The sequence below is a fragment of the Pongo pygmaeus genome, chromosome 2, assembly GCF_028885625.2.
Source record: "Pongo pygmaeus isolate AG05252 chromosome 2, NHGRI_mPonPyg2-v2.0_pri, whole genome shotgun sequence".
NCBI lineage: Eukaryota > Metazoa > Chordata > Mammalia > Primates > Hominidae > Pongo > Pongo pygmaeus.
Genome location: NC_085930.1, coordinates 122,151,400 through 122,168,469, shown reverse-complemented (window position 1 = coordinate 122,168,469; position 17,070 = coordinate 122,151,400). Strand labels below are relative to the sequence as shown.

Genomic DNA, 17,070 nt, shown 5'->3' with positions numbered 1-17,070 from the left:
AAAGACTGTGGACCTAAGTAGGCTTCCATTGTGACTTCTGGCAGTGACTCCTCGTGAAACAACACTCACTGGGTAGGAGTTAAATGTTCTTATGGACTTACCAGAAAATATTCATAAATGTTTATCTGGTACATTTTTTAATGTGTTACTTTTTCCATATAGATATGATTGATTGCTCTTCATATCAATAACTTGGTTAAATAACCTGGTTAAATATTGCTATTTAACCAGGAAAAGTTGAGCTCACTTAGAGCCACCAATCTAATAGAACTGTTGAATCCCTGAAAATAAAACACAGACACAGATATGTATTCAATCGAAATATATTTGTCTAATATCTACAAAGTGTGAACAACTGGTCTTAAGAAAGCAGACAAAAGGCACAAAATTAGTATTACTACAGAGAAGCATTCATGCTATTTGGATTTTATAAATATTAGAGTGGCACAGTAAAAAATAAATTAAGCATTCAGCAAAAACTGGATATTTCCTTTTTTCCTTGCTTTGTATTTTCGTCACTCCTTTGACCTCATGTGTAAAGGCTAAAGACTGAAATTTAACTGAAACCATGGAATATTTATGCAGGCGTTATGTATGTTTTAGTCACAGTGCTTTCTTGCAGAGTTTGGGTTAACCAGAGAGGTGCACTTGAGGAAAAAATAATCCACAGGAAATTCTCTTCTCTTTCCCCAAACTAAATACAAGATTGAGGCTGTGGTTGTGCATGTTTTCATGTGCATGCATGTATTTAACGTCTAAAGCCCTTTTTCATCACAAAAGAAGTCTCCATATGATTGACTGGTTTTCTGATGTAAAAGAAGCAACTTCTCAAAAATGTATGACTAGCGCTGTGACCATGAGAGATGGGTGGAAAACTCCTTGGTGGGCCTTCGCTCTTAGTTGTCCCAGAGGTGCTCCATCCTGCAAGGCTCTGGCATAAATCTTCAACAGCTTCCTGCCAACCCCCATCCAGCAGGAAATAGTTGCTTATCGTTCTTGGGCGCGGACAGACAAAACACTGAGGTGGGGAGGGAGGTGAGAATCACAATAATTTTGAAATGATAGCCACCCATACTTCTACCAGGAATGAGCCACTTTCTCCCTTATGGACAGTGATCAGGCCATGCCAGTTCACCTTCATTTTGACAGGAGTTGACTAAGTGAGAATATCTTTGTGAGTGTAAAACATTTTTGGCAAAGTGAAAAATAGAAAACTTCAAACTTCATTGATAAAAAGGAGCTTATGATTACCCACTTTAACCTTGGTGAGTGCAGTATTTAAATGTGTAATCATACTCAGATGTTTACATAGTGCATGTGTGTAAATGTACACGGTGTGTACACACACGTGCCCCAAATGGCTCTTGAATAAATTCATTCCTCTAGCAAAGTGTGGGGGTGCACTTTTCATAGTATATAATTTCTCTCTCTCATCATTTCCTGGATGCTAATACAAGGTCTCAGTGAATGCCAACAAAACCCTGATACTCTACTACTTTAATATTCCTACAAAAACAGGGCTATACTGGAAAGCTCTGCACCTCCACCCCATCAGTGTGCTTTCCAGAGGGGATTGAAGTATACCCAGCCATCGCCCTGCAAGAGAAGAAAGGAGGCATTATTACGTGGAGACCTCTCAACAGGGAAAAGGGGAAGCAAGGATAACCGCAGCCAGTCTGTGTGTCTGCCCTGTCTTAATACCTCACACGCAGGCCAGGCTGCTGGCCTCAGTACCCCTCCTCAGCCCAGAAGCTCTTTGGAGATCTAGACGACCTTGACCTTCCTACCCTGGCATGGCAGGAGGAAACCCCAAGAAATGAGCAAAATAAAAGGGGAGCTTGGTTGGCTTCCATCGAGACTGATTACTTGGCCAAAAAAAAAAAAAGCACTTTGACAGTGGGACAAGAGAAAAGGAGAGTAGCTAGATGAATGGCCAGGAGAAAGAAAAGGCAAGGGTGTGCATACCAGTGACTTCCAGCCCACAGGGGAACACCCAACAAAGGCTCTCTCCAGCAGGCAGTAGTCACAAACAAATCAGCACGCCCGAGAAACACCATCAATCAAATATCAAGTGAGAAAAAGGCAAGAATTAAAATGGTATTAATACCATCTAGTTATGACTAGAAGGCACTATACTGAATAACTGTGCTGGTGTTCAGATGACTCTTATTCCTTACATGTCCCCAGCCCTTCTGTTATGGGCATACTGGCTTTTCTTAAACTCAGGAAGAACTGTAAATGTTTTTTTCGTTGTTGTTGCTGTTTAATGCACAACCCTCCACAGAAGCCAGACAAACTAGCTCTCTCAAGCTACTAGCTCTCTCAAGAGAAAAGGGATCCACCTCACAGGCTCTTTCAAGGTTTTACCTCACCTGGGCAGGGCTCCCACACAGGGTCCCCACTCAGTGACCCATAAAGGCAAAGTCTTCTCCAGGCAGCTTTCCTGTCTGAACCAGAATCCAACCTTGAAATCTCCTTCAGTCCACAGCCTGACTCTGGGGAGAACAGTGGTGGCTTCCTGCTCTTCCTGCTCTTAACCATGAATCCACCCCAGTTACCTACTATGTTGTCCTAACTCACTTCTCAGCCTTGTATATAGACAGAATAATCCCTCTTTGTAGCAGAAGTCAGTGGTTACCAGCACCTGGGCTAACGAAAGCCCACAGATAACATTTTGATTGGCTACTGGTATTTAAATTTTTTTAACTCTTTGACCATGCAAATATGAGATTTCTCATAAAAATTTAGATTTCTGGCTCCTCATGAACAACTAGATAATCTGTTATCACCGGGAGATGAGTGGCATCTGCCCCAGCCCTCACCGGCCTGCTCTTCATCGATGTTGCTGGGTTCCCGTGGGCCTGCTTTTAAGACGTGTAGCTCCTACATTTTCATCATTTCCAATTCTGTTCTCAGAGTGCTTCCCAATCCCTCCACAACTTCAAGAGCATAAGGGCTTCAGCTGGGCACACAGTGCCCTGCCCACTTGCCCAGATATTATTTCTAGCTTCTAGTGTCACATTTGCAGGTGACAGCAACAGCATTTTAGGCACAGGACTCAGGCTGGCCTTCCCCTGCATGACTAGCCCTTGTGGCCCACAGGAGGCAAGGCTCTGAAAGGCAATTCTTCATCAGTGAGGGGCTCCAGCCCACCCAGGTGTTGAGATGGCCTGTGAGGCACTCCTCAACTAATTTGTTACTAAAGATGATGTAACAGGGGCCATGATGATTTTCTTTTTAAAAATAGAACAGTATCCCATCTGCAGTCCCATCCCGATCCCTCACAGGCAGGCTGACATGCTTTTCTGACATAGGGATACTGGAGGGGAAGTGTCAGTTGCTCAGTTCTGCCCTCCAGAAGGTTTCATGAATATTGTGGCAGAAAACCGGTCCTGAAGCCTGATCCAAAGCTGGAGTCAGAACTGAGCTGCCCTAGTCCATCCCTTCCCCTGCCTGGTATTTATCCAATCTTGAGGGCTCATCAAGAAAAACCCATCTACCCTCTCAGGACAAGTTCTCTCCTGGGCAAGGGCCCACTGACAGGCGGCAGAGTTACCTCCTGGATAAAATATTTGGGCTTCCATGGTGTGCGGAGGTTCTCGCGCTTCCGTTCCTCCACCCGTTGCTTCTCCTCCAGGTGCCGCTTCTGCTCGGTGGCTGCGTCAATGTCCCCCAGCCGCAGGTATCGGGTCACCTCCCGCCAGAGGTTCCTGGGGATGCGTGGAGGAGAGGAAACAATCAGCCAGGCCAGCTGGCTGCAAGCTAACAGAACTCTGCCAGGAGCAGCCAGAGCAGCAAGGGGCAGCCAGGCAAGCCCCCTCTGGGGTAGCTCATCCCAGATACCTCAAAGACCCCGAGAGCCTGGATTTGAACCCAGGGCTACCCAGCTCCACCTCTGTGCTGTTTCTACTCTCCACTTGTACCAGGCAGCTTGCCTTTCTCAGGGCCCGGAGATTCTGGGAATCAAATCTAATAGTAGTAGTAGGCATTCTGCTACTACTACAAACAACGGTAGCAGACACATATGGCATTTGCCATATTTCTAAGCATTTTACATACATAAACCTATTTAATCCACACAGCAACCCAATGATATATTATAGATGGTAGATTCTTATCTCCATTTTACAGAGGAGAAAATTTAAGGTCCACATAAGGTTAGGTGACTTGCCCAAGGACACCACACTGGTAAATCAGAACAAGACCTGCTTTCCCACAAGGGAACCTGGAATTAGGGGTTAGAGGCTGATGCATGTGTGGTGTGTGGGTATTTGTGTGTTCACGCTTATAGTGCGGGATCTCTCATCTCCCCCCATGTCTACACAAAGCCATTTCTCTGCTTCATGCATTCATTGTAGAACGCAGCCTAAAGGTAGTGAGGCCAGACTGCTCAGCTCACTACCCCTCTTCAGCCCAGCTGCTCTTTGGACACTCAGATGACCTTGACCTTCCTAACCTGGCATGGCAGGAGGAAACCCCATGAAATGAGCAAAATAAAAGGGGAGCTTGGCTGGTTTACATCAATCAAGGCTGACTACTTGGAAAAAAAAGCACTTTGACAGTGGGACAAGAGAAAAGGAAAGTAGCTAGTGTTTAACACTAGTTTGTATTTAGCTTATGTTTAACACACAGCTTTCCTCCTCAGGATGTCTTTGGGACCAGCCTGTATTCAGACCCACTCTGTTCTAGAGAGAAAGGAAAGGACCCATGATAAATCAGGACACCACCACCCAAGCACTTCCTCACTTAAATGCATCAGAAGTCGGATTTCACAGACAAGGAACTGTCGGAATGCCAGGTGGTGGAGATTCCCTCCCTGGCTTCTAGAAAATGAGGCCTCTTCACCCAGGGGCAAATGAATGCCCATCTTTAGGCCCTGGGCCAGGGAGCACGTGAATGCCCATTATTAGGTCCTGAGCCAGGGAGCGTATCTACAGCAGGTGTCCTTAACCCTTTCCCCAGCAAGGGCTCAGAGCAGCAGGAAGGCTTGAGTGCTGGCATGGTCAGGCTGAGGACAGGCGGATGGGGCTGTCAGTGAACTAGGGACAGCCAGCAGCACCTCCTGGGGGTACAGATGCCAACAGAAGAAACCCCAGCTGCACACACACAAGAAAACTGCCGGCACTGAGAGATAAGCCAGATCCGACTGGTCTCTCAGTCCCTGCTCTTTCCACTGTACCCTCATAACTGATTTAAGAGGAAAGACTCGCCCAAACAGTAAGGCTGGGTGAGGGAAGAAAATGAGGGGTGGGTGTTAGGTGAAATCACAGTAATTCTCATCACACACCCTCAACACACACCTTACGCTGAGGGTGGGGCTGGGCACCAGGACAGCTGGGGTCAGGGGGTCCTCTCAAGGGCAGAACCTCCCATGATAAGTCCCATCTTAAGACAGTGGCCCCAAGAGTAGAGGGCAGAGAGCCCAAAACCAGAGACAGGGTGATGGGACCAGAACCACAGACAAAGATCGCTGCCCAACATGAATAGGGACCCAACCAGGAGAGTCACTTGAGAGCGGGGAGGAGAATGGAGTGGAGGAGGCTCTGAACACCATGCTAAAAGAAAAAGGAGTCTCCAGGGTGAGGAGGGATGGCAGCAATTCCATAAGAAAAGCCAAAGGAAGCTGAGGTGAGCTTGCTCTGAGGAGGGGAGGGCAACATGGCAGAGGTACAGCAAGTGGCTGAGGCAGGGCAGGACTGGCGTCCCTGGGTGCTGGTTCTGCCTTAAGTCACTGGGCCCCTGAGGGCTCTGGCCAAGGCAGAGTTTCTGCTCAGACCAAGCTCTGGGCCTTGTAAGCAGACTTACAGGTATGGGAAGACCAAAGTCCACAGAATTATCTTCATTCTACCACTAATGGGACTGGAGTTCCCTTCCAGGAATTCCAGTTGGGGACTGGAGGCCTCACCAAGGGCTGGCACCACTGTGAGAGCTAAGACAACCGTTCTAACTGCTGATCCACCTAGCCATGCTGATGGTCCCTCCTTTGCCTCTGCAGGGAAGGCCTAGCACACCTGGCTGGGAGAGTGAACACAGGTGCTCTGAGTAGCCAAGGAGATTTGAACCAGCCACTCCATTCCTCAAGGCTGTTTCCTCTGCAGAGAACAAGGATGGGTGGGCTCAGTATCCCTATACAGCAGTCCCCCTTTACCCATGGAGGATGCATTTGGAGACCCCCAGCAGATGCCCGAAGCCACAGATAGTACCAAACCTATATATACTATGTTTCTTCCTATACATACATACCTATGATGTCATTTAATTTATAAATTAGGCATAGTAAGAGATCAATAGAACAATTATAACAATATACCATAATAAAAGTTATGTGAATGTATTCTCTGTCTGAAAATACTGTAATATTTTCAGGTGGTGGCTGACTGCAGGTAACAGAAACTAAAGAAAGCAAAATCACAGATAAAGGGGGCTACTGTAGCTTGTTCCCTATTTCAGTAAAATCCACATAAACAGACAAAAAGAGGTAGCACCTTTTCTCTTACTCTGGCACCAGACTCCATCCCTGCTCTAAGCTGAATTCTGAGTTCCCATAGGCTAACAAGCAACAAAGAGTTTTAATAAGGAGTAGCCAAACTACTCTGATATCCTTGGAAGAAAAGTAGCAGGTGATCATAGTTTTGTTCTCAATAGCTGGATCAGAAACAACAGTCATGTCATGATATGAACCACAGGTTTCCCCATTCTGGGAATGCTTCATCAGAGGCAATGTGGGCAAGGGGATGGGTTTCTTTCCTTATCTCAGTCTTTCCCTTGTCCTGCTACTGCTGCCCAACAGGATGGACTGAAAAAGACATCTGATAAGAGTCCAAGCTCTCCAGTTAGACACAGAGAAAGGTTATGCTCACTGTCCTCAAATAAACTGATTAACAAGCAAGAGTGTACTAATTCTACAGCAAAGCAAAGGTTCCAGGGATACTGAAGCTCTGTTTCCATTAAACCCAGTTATTAATATAATGTATTATTTATACATACTGTGGTATCCCTGCTTTGTTTCCACTTACAAGAACTGTTTCTATTTGGTTACAAACTCTTGTAGTAATAGTAAAGCTTTCACAAAATCATTTGTAATTTCATTTTAACCCTGCATCGTATTTCTAAAGAGTGTATGCTCTTAGATTAGAGCAGCAGTTGGCAAACATTTTCTGTAAAGGGCCAGAAAGTAAACATTTTAGGCTTTGCAGGCCATATGGTCTTGGTTGCAACTACCTAACTCAGCCATTGTAGCAGGAAGGCAGCCATAAGCCATATGTAAATGAATGATCGTGGCCGTGTTCCAATAAAACTTTATTTACAAAATCAGCCTCAGGTTGGATTTGGCCCACAGGCCACAGTTTGCCGATGTCCTACATCAAAAGATAAAACTGGCATATTCCAAGGAGATTCTGCTTCTGTGCCTGCATAAACATCACATTAAGTGGCTGCATTATATTCATACTATAGTCACAGAATAGATATACAAATTGAATGGATACTTCGTAATTTACTTAACCATTTTCCAAATATTAGGTGATTTCTTTCTTTTGTTGCTTAGTTTTCTTTAAAAAAAGAATAAACCATTTTATGTCGTTTAAATTTTTTCTGAATTTAAGAGTTTGCCGTGAGAAGCAGAATGCAAGATTAAAATGGATTCATGAATTGAAAGCTACTGATCCATGCAGCTAAACTGCACACACTCCTACTAGAAGGACAGGGTATAGAGTGTCAATTTTACTACACCTTTCCCAGCATTTAATTTTTTTAATAACATTGCTAATCTGGCAAGAAAAAAAAATAGTATCTCATTGACTCACTGTGCAGTTCTTTGATTACTATCAACTCTCTGTATTTACCTTTGCAATTAAGCAACAGATCAGATGAATTGACAAACTTTTGCAAGACAAGCAGTGAAGTCTGTCCTCACACCCCACCCCATGACTGCAGAATGACGTAACTGAAAGCTGAAAGGTTCTGCTCCTAAGTGACTCACAGTAGAAAATTAAAATATCTAAAGAAGCCAGGAGAACATGATTCCTGGTCTGTTTCCAGTCACTAAGCTTCAAAGTCTTCTTTCTTCTCTGTCCCTTGAGTCAAGTGCCCAGCATGATTAAGCTGGAGAGGAAGACACGGCCTGGTTCTCACCTGGACTCCATGGGTCCCTGCTTCTCGAGAGGTCTGATCTTCTTGGGATACACTGGCAGTGTGGTTGTGTCGATGACTTTGGTTTCTCCATTGTTGTAGGTGAACTCTAAAGTACCATTCCATTCCCCATGGGCTTTACAAACAATGGTGTTGGTTGGGTTGTGCTTCACTTCTGCAGTAACCCTGAATTAATGAGTCAAATGAGCACACTTTGCAAAATGATAAAAACAGAGACTTCAAAGGTACACCCATCTCTAGAGATTTTTTTTTTAATCAGGAATGGGAAGGAGGGATTGTTTCTGCCGCTTTGCTCAAAGACTAGCTCCTAAAAGATGATCTGATATCCTTGAACAGCAAAAGAAAGCATCACTGGAAATAATAGTGAAATCTGAATAAAGTCTATAGATTAGTTCATAGTAATACAGCAATGCTAATTTCTTAATTGTGATAAACACAGATATCACTGGGATGAAAATCAGGCAATTCAAGAAAAACAAAATAAGTGGGAAGGGGACGAGAGATAAAAGACTACAAATATGGTGCAATATCTATAGCTTGGGTGATGGGTGCACCAAAATCTCACAAATCACAACTAAAGAACTTATTCATGTAACCAAATACCACCTGTACCCCAATAACTTATGCAAAAAATTAATTTAAAAAAAAGGAAAACAAAATGGCATATACTCTCTCTTCTCCAAAATAGCATCTAATAATGCTACATTTTAACCCTAAAAAGAGTATAAGAGTGTACGGTGAGCTTTTCAATCCTTAAATCAGGTCTATTTTGTATGGGGTCAAACATGGTTGCCCACAATCCCAACAGAGCTTATGTTGGAAAAGGAGAGAAACATCCACTCCGGCATCCACACATCCCCTGAATGAAGGCTGAGCAAAACCTAGAGTCTCAGTCTCAATCAATACCTTCCTACTCACAGTAGTGGCTCTGAGGAATGACTTCAACCTCTCTTTTAAAGGGCCTTTGTGGAGATTTGCCACCTCTCTTACACCTGCCTTGCCTGTGGGAATTCCAAGTGAAAGCAGACTCCCAGCTCCCTCTCCACCACTGAGCTTTCTGCACAGTTGAAGGAACACCGCAGAAACGGGGATGCCTGCCCCAAGGCAGCCATGTGTAGGATCTAAGCTCCCCTTTTCCTTCAGGCCCAGCTCAGGCTGAATTTAGAGTTTTCAAACAGACTGGGAGGCTTTCTCCTTGAGCCTAAAAACAGCCGCAGTTCTTAGGTAGCAATGCAGAGGCTCACAGGCAGGTATGAGGCATCTTCTGGGTTGCACACAGTGGAAAGATACTAGTGGCATTCTGGTAAATATTTAACAACTGCATCTCCAAAAGGGAAAACACCTGATTTGTACCATTTGCCAATTTCTGTGGTGCCCATCATGGCTGATTTCAACTACCAACATGATAGCACTGAACGTGAAGTACACACAAATCAGTTCTTACGAGCTGGTGTGTGCTGGCTCCAGGTGCCCCCAAGGGTGTCCACGTGCCCCTGTGACACTGATACACTCACACTAATGCCATGCAGAATAATGCTTTCCAAGAAAAAGGGCAAAGATGGAAGTTTGTTTGTACACTACATCTTGCTTACACAGTAGAGCTGTGCTAAAAGAGGAATATTTTTTATAGCTGCAGCAATAAAAACAATTTTGTGCTTCCTCAAAGAGCAGACCTCTCCTTCAATTACTTAGGCTTGGGCTTCCCCAGTTTTTCAAAAGACAGACATGATCCTGACCTCATGGATGCATGACACAGAATTGAGGATAGTGTAGCCAACTAATGTGAAATGGGGAACTGTCTGGCTATGTCTGGGTTCATAGATTCAATCACTTTAGAGCAAAGCAACAAACTGTGGCTTCAGAAGGGAGAGTTTATTCCAACAAACAGAAGTGCTTTTATTCTCTGGCGTGTGCTCTGCAAATGCATCACCAAAGATTTAACCTTAAGTTTAGAGTGGGGAGGACTCCAAAAAACTGCCATGTAAGGTAGGGAAGAGGCATCTCTTTTGGAAAAGACCTTAACAATTTTATCTTGATTTTCAACTCATCCCATTACTGAAACTCAGTCTTCTAATGGTGAAAGGAAACTCAGGGCATCGTGTTAAGACAAAGCCGGAGTCTCTCCGGCCAGCTCCTACCTGTGGACTTTCCCTCCATAGAAAGGCTTCGTGTGGAATATCACTGTCGCTGAGTACCCAGTCTTGGCACAGTTGATGCTGACTTTTCCTCCGAGCTCCACCCATGGGATGGTGAGAATGGACCGGGCGTAGGCACTAGGCAGGGTGAATACGTACTCCTCCCCGTGTTCCAGGAGCCTCAACACACCTCCAGGGAGAGAGGAGGGAGAGTTAGGCATGCAAACACGCGAAGAGGGCACTGGGGATCAGAAGAAATGAAGATGGGAAACCAAAGAGCCTCCTGCACAGATATCACATCTCCCACTTCTGCAGAGGTGAGCTGCTCGTTCACTGTGGGCTCTACTGTGTGCAAGGCACTGAGAATACAGCAATGAACAAGACAGACCCACTTTCTGCCCTCAGAGAGCAGAAGAGAAATGTGGTCATTAGTCACCAAATGAACACAAAATTGTAACAGTGATAAAGGTAGGAGGGCAAGGTGGCCAGCATAATGGAGGCCTCCAACAGGAGAGACTGACTTGGTAAGGGAAGGTTTCCCTAAGAAAATGAACAGGGGAAGGAAGAGTGTTCTGGACAGGCGGAAGAGCATGTGCAAAGGCCCTGGGGTAGGAAGGAGCCTGGTAAGTGTGAAGAGGCTGGGAAGAGGGCCCACATGCAGAAGAGAGATGGTATATATAGGTGTGGAGGATGACCAAGTCAGCAGGGGTCAGACCTTGTCTTTTAAACTTCTAGGAAGAGTTCTGCCTTTATCCTGAGAGCTACAGAGACAACCTCAATGGTTCTCATGAAAATAGAGAAATCAGGCTGTACAGCTGCTGTCAGCAACCTTGGGAAAGACATCTGCCAAGAGTGGGACTCTATAACACTTACCGCCCACACACTTCCAGAGAAAGGGTTCTCCAACCTACAACCCAAAGTGGAAAAGGCCTTATAACTCTCAAAGCAATGCAGAATTTTGTTCATTTTTCTAGGGAACAGGGCCACAATTTTCATCAAGTCCTCAAGACTACTCCCAAAATACAGAAGCTCCCAGGACTGCCATAGAGTTGTATACAGAGGCCCTATACAGACTGGCAGAGGCCCTGAGACCCAGCACTACAGCTCTCTTAAGATCACATCTTCACAAGGCACTTCTCAGTCTCCCATCCAATACTTTGGCACTTGGCTCCCTAGAGATGCACATTCTCAGCTCCACTCCAGCTCACCCCAGGCCTCGCTCTAGGATTGCTCTGAGCTCGTCAAGAATGCTCTGAGCCTTAGGAGGGTAGAGGACCAGAGGTGGTTAGTGATGGCACCTTCCTGGGCTTCCAGTCCTCCATTGGAAAGAGTGAAGAGTGGGGTCAATGGCTCCCACATGAGAGCACTTTCCAGCTGCCAGACATTCCTGGGAGCTCCAAATGAACTATCTTCTTCAGCTCACAACAGCCCTATTTGGCAATGATTATCGTTTTAATAAGAATGAGGAAACAAACTTTTAAGAGAGGTTAAGTAATTCAGCTGTTTAATACTTCCCTCTTAGGCTACATACGCATCTAAATCACTTAGAGCTAGAATTTGCGGGGGTGGCGGGGAGGAGGAGAGAGGGAGGGAGGGAGGGAAGGAGGGAGAGGGGGAGAGAGAGAGACAGAGAACACACCAGGAGGATAGGGAGAGAGACAGAAAGAAGGGGGGTGGGAGTGGGGAGGGAGGGCAAGTTTCTTTTAGTATAGATGAGCTTGCCAGGGGAGTCTGAGGAGAGATGGGGTTAATTTGTACAAAGGAGTCATGGTTGCTCTTAGTTTCTAAAGTCAGTGCTAAGATGTGTTCAACTATAGTTCAATTTACCATGGAGAATTCCTCTAACTGCCCATGCACTACGGTATTTAGGACACACTAGGCTTGTCCGAACCAGCAACATCACTCTCCGCTCTCAGTTAAGTCCATTAAAGTCAGTTTTCCCAACCCATGAAATACTTGGCTGGTTCTGAAAACCCAAGTTGACATGCTAGTGTGTGTTTAGGGGCCTCAATCCCTTCCAGTGTGGAGGGATCCTCAGACACATGAAGGCACTGAGACACCCAGGAGAAGCAGATCATGTGGACTGGACTGGAGGGCAGGTATCACAGCAGCATTTACATCCTATCTTTCTCTGGCTGGGAACATAATTGAGTACATTTAATGCAAATCCACAAATAGCATAAGTCCACTACACCAAATACACTGCATATCAGAAGAGATGGGCCTTCTCCCCTCTTCTCCACTTCAACTTGCTGGAGCTCTCTTGACTAAACTCATCTTGCTAGAAGTAAAGCAACAGGCCACCTCTTGCTCTCACTCTGTCATTCATTCTTCCTTCTGCATTTTAGAAAGAAGAGCATCCCAGATGACCCTGGAGGCCCTGTCCTATCCAAGCAGTTAAGGGAGGAGTGCTGTGTTCTGAGGAGAATTAGACATTGGTGTTTCAATCCTGATAGTTTCTGATCAGGACCCTTGGAGAAGAATGGCCAAGTCTGACACTGTTATTGGTTCAAAGCCTACCTTTATATCTGACTTGTTTGAATTGGGTTGAGAAGACAGCCTAAAGCAGGTGGAAAATTGCAGCCAATGTCAAACACAGATCAACACTTGGTTCTTCTTGATCAACAGCCAGGGAAAGTGGAAGAGAGACAGGTCACCTCAAATATCCCTCTCTACTCAAGTTTTATCTCCCAAGACCCCAGTTCCTTGGGTGCCAGCTGTATCCTCACAGACTTGGAGACTGTGGCAGCTGAGAGAGGCCCCTGGACCCTGTAGAGAAGGCTACCATTTACCATGCCTTCAAGGCCCCAGAAGACATGGTCCACTGCCACCCTCCCCACAGCACTAATGGGCTACAGATAGCCCCCAACTTACTATGGTTCAACTTACAATGTTTTGACCTTACAATGGTGCCAAAGCAGTAAGTGTTCAATAGAAACCGTGCTTTGAATTTTGGTCTTTTCTGAATCTAGTGATATATGGGATAACACTCTCGTGTAATGCCAGGCAGCAGCAGCGAGGCTCTTTTTCTTTTTTGGAGACAGGGTCCCACTCAGTCACTCAGGCTGAAGTGCAGTGGCGCGATCATGGCTCACTGCATCCTTGACCTCCTGGACTCAAGCAATCCTCCTGAGTAGCTGGGACTACAAGCATGTACCACCATACCCAACTAATTGAAAAAAAATTATTTATCGAGACGAGGTCTCCCTATGTTGCCCAAGCTGGTCTTAAACTCTTGGGCTCAAGTGATCCTCCTGCCTCTGCCTCCAAAGTGACTATAAACAAACTCCTATATAGGTTGGATATTTGACCCCCTCCAAAACTCATGTTGAAATTTGATCCCCAATTTTGGAGGTGGGGCCTAGTGAGAGGTGTTCACATTATGGGGAAGGATCTCTCATTAATGACTTATGGCCGTCCTAGCAGTAATGAGTGAGTGCTCGCATTAGTAGTTCTTGCAAGAGCTCCCCTGAGAGCTAGTTGTCAAAAAGAGCCTAGGCCTTTGCAGTGGCTCACTCCTGTAATCCCAGCACTTTGGGAGGTAGAAGTGGGAGGATGGCTTGAGCCCAGGAGTTTGAGACCAGCCTGGGCAACATGACGAAGCCTCATTTCTATAAAAAAATTTAAAAAAAAAATTAGCTGGGCATGGTGGTGAGCACCTGTAGTCCCAGCTACTTGGGAGGTTAAGATAGGAGGATCGCTTGAGCCTGGGAGGTCGAGGTTGCAGTGAGCCATGGTCACGTCACTGCACTCCAGCGTGGACAACAGAGTGAGACTGTGTCTCAAATTAGATAGATAGATAGATAGATAGATAGATAGATAGATAGACAGACAGACAGACAGACAGATAGATAGATATAGATAGCTAGATAGCTAGATAGACAGACAGACAGATGGAAGGAAAAGAGCCTGGCACCTCCCCCACCTTGCTTCTGCTCTTGCCATGTGACCGCCACACAGGGGTTCCCCTTCCTCTTCCACCACGAGTGGATGTAGCCTGAGGCCCTCATCAGAAGCAGATGCTAGTGCCATGCTTTTTGTACAGCCTCCTGAACTGTGAGTCAAATAAACCTCCTTTCTCTCAGGTATTCCTTTATAGCAACGCAAATGGACTAGGACACAACCCATCCTCTCGAGTGTACTGTGCTGCCGGATGATTCTGCCCAACGGCAGGCTCATGGTAAGGGTTCTGAGCATGTTTCAGATAGGCTGGGCTAAGCGAGGATGTTGCTAGGCTAGGTATATTAAATGTAGTTTCATCTTAGGATATTTTCACCTTCGGATGGGCTTATTGGGACATAACCCCATCATAAGCCAAGGAGCATCTCTACTTGGTAGTAAAATCCTTCCAGGCGAGCAATATGTCTCCCTGGCACCATAACTTCGCCCCTGATGTCTACTGCATTCCTATTTTGTGGTTCACCCTTCACGTCCTTAATCGGGATACCATGGGGACTCCCACCACTTGCATGTCTAGCAGGAAACCTCTACAGACTGGAAACACACAACAGTCACAAACTCGGCTGGCTGGTATTCCTAGTCTTATTCATAAATATAAACTTTGTAGTAAGGTAGGATTGTACAGCTGAGATTTTCTTCACCATGTTTTTTCATGGAGAATATGCCACAACTTTAAGACCTGGATGAAATCTTAGAGGATCATTCCAAGTCCTCCGTCACTCACCAGCCTGGCAATCTTAACTTCTCTGTGCCTCAGTTTCCTCATCTGTGATGCAGAGATAATGGTATCTGTATCTCCCACGGCTGTGGTAAAGATGGAGAAGGCGATTCTAAACTGAGCTAACAGCACTGCAGCATGGCACACTGCCAAAATCCTGAAGGTTTTATGTCTTAATTACTCCTCATTCTTTAAAGCAGCCCTCTCGATGGGTATCACCACCTGGCAATAAAGAGGAAGCTACAGGGCTGGGCGCAGTGGCTCACGCCTGTAATCCCAGCACTTTGGGAGGCCGAGGCAGGTGGATCACGAGGTCAGGAGATCGAGACCATCCTGGCTAACACGGTGGAACCCCATCTCTACTAAAAATACAAAAAATTAGCCGGGCGTGGTGGCGGGCGCCTGTAGTCCCAGCTACTCGGGAGGCTGAGGCAGGAGAATGGCGTGAACCCAGGAGGCGGAGCTTGCAGTGAGCTGAGATAGCGCCACTGCACTCCAGCCTGGGCGACAAAGCGAGACTCCGTCTCAAAAAAAAAAAGGAAAAAAAAGGGGAAACTACAACGTCTTCCAATGGGCTATACCTGTGAGGAATGGAAGAGATACAGGGCAGACTTTCTCTAATGTAATACTGCATGAGATAGCATCCTCCTCCCATTTGTCTTCAGAAAAATCTCTTCCAAATCAAGGTAAAATTTCCCCCAAGTCCTGGGGGAGGTCAGTGAGCCTCAGAGCTAAACTGATTTGAAGACACTGGCAACACCACATGCCTTTGGCTTTTTTCTGAAAATCCATAAATGTGTGTTCATTCATCAAATCACGTGCAATTATGCCTTCTTAGTACATACTCTTTTTTTTCAGGGTTGCATTTAAAAAAAAAATCTCTCCTTAATCTGAATAAAAGACTTATATTAAAATTAGACTTACAAATGGGATCACAAATATAAGTTACTTCTTCATTTGGCCTAACAGCTAAGAGAAGCTAAAAAAAAAAAAAAAACATCAAATAATCAGTCCTTCCATACACGGTTAGTCCTCAGGCTGGGAGATCTTCATTTGAAATTCCACAAATTGATTCACCAATAAACATAAAGGCAAAGCATTAAGATTTTCAAACTGATAAAATAATTTTGTGCCCAATCTCAATCTGAGGAACCAAAATATTCAGCTGGGACATTCATCCTGGAAACCAGAGTCACAGAAGGAACTCTGGGAAGTGTGTTTGCAGACCCGGCAGCATCGGCACTCGCAAGCCCAGTGGCAATCATGTCGCTTCCTCTCATTAGAACTAAGTGTTTTTCCCCACAGACTCAATTAAGAGCCTGCACCATTTACCAGGCATTGATTCAGGCATTTTGAGGGAAGTGGGCTGCAAAGAGCAGCTCAACACCCCTCAGCTCCACAGCGGTGCAAGGTTGGGAGGGGTGAGCAGCCCACACTTTCCCATGGAAGACGTCTTAGGTTGATTGAACAGTGTCGGCTCTCACTGTCAGAGCAATAGAAACGAGAGGGTGGGAGAAAGGGGTGCAGTCTCTGGGGTCAACGTGAGTGAATTCAGGGCATAACGAAGCACTTCATAATAGCATTTCATTACAGTCAAATATGCCACAGCCTAAAGGCCATGATTTAAGAGATAAGCCCACGTATTTACGTTCACAATTCCAAGTGGACCCATGTAAGATCTCATTTTTATAATGAGGAGATGGAAGAAGCATTATTTACACCCAATCAACAAATTCATGGAATGTGCAGGAAATATGTGAGGGAAGGGAAATTATCCAACCTCCTGCCTTCCCACAATCAAAGGAGCTCTGAGTGTGGGAGCCAGAACCTTCTGCTTCGAAGTTTGGAGATTCTTATAAATAGTGTGTGTGAAAAATCAGATCCTGCGTTACAGAGGACATGTTTTAATTAATACGAAAGATAAGGGGACGCGGCTACTGAAAGGACTTAGACAAACTCAAGGCCTCACAAGAACGAGCCAAGGGTCACCCGGCCATGCCCAGGCCCACCCACAGCAGGAAAACATCAGGTGAGTGGCCAGGAAGGGCCATGTCCAGGAGAGGCCTTTCACAGTCTCTCTCCAGAATCTTCTTTCTGAACTCAGCA

At 45.5% G+C, this 17,070-nt stretch overlaps 1 protein-coding gene across 6 annotated transcripts in view; it reads right to left on the bottom strand.

Annotated features, from left to right (window-relative positions):
• Positions 1-307: 307 nt before the first annotated feature.
• The window catches only part of OSBPL10 (oxysterol binding protein like 10), a 318,091-nt gene continuing 301,328 nt past the window's right edge, over positions 308-17,070 (bottom strand). For 2 of the 6 annotated variants that reach the window (XM_054479482.2, XM_054479483.2), the window contains 4 exons: positions 10,290-10,476; positions 8,134-8,316; positions 3,557-3,710; positions 308-1,596 (listed from right to left, as the gene is read on the bottom strand). In XM_054479482.2, coding sequence (XP_054335457.1) covers positions 1,552-1,596; positions 3,557-3,710; positions 8,134-8,316; positions 10,290-10,476 — 569 coding nt within the window. In that variant the 3' untranslated portion in view covers positions 308-1,551. The remainder of the gene's footprint in view (positions 1,597-3,556; positions 3,711-8,133; positions 8,317-10,289; positions 10,477-17,070) is intronic. The other 4 variants (XM_054479480.2, XM_054479481.2, XM_054479485.2 and 1 more) reach the window with 3 other exon arrangements.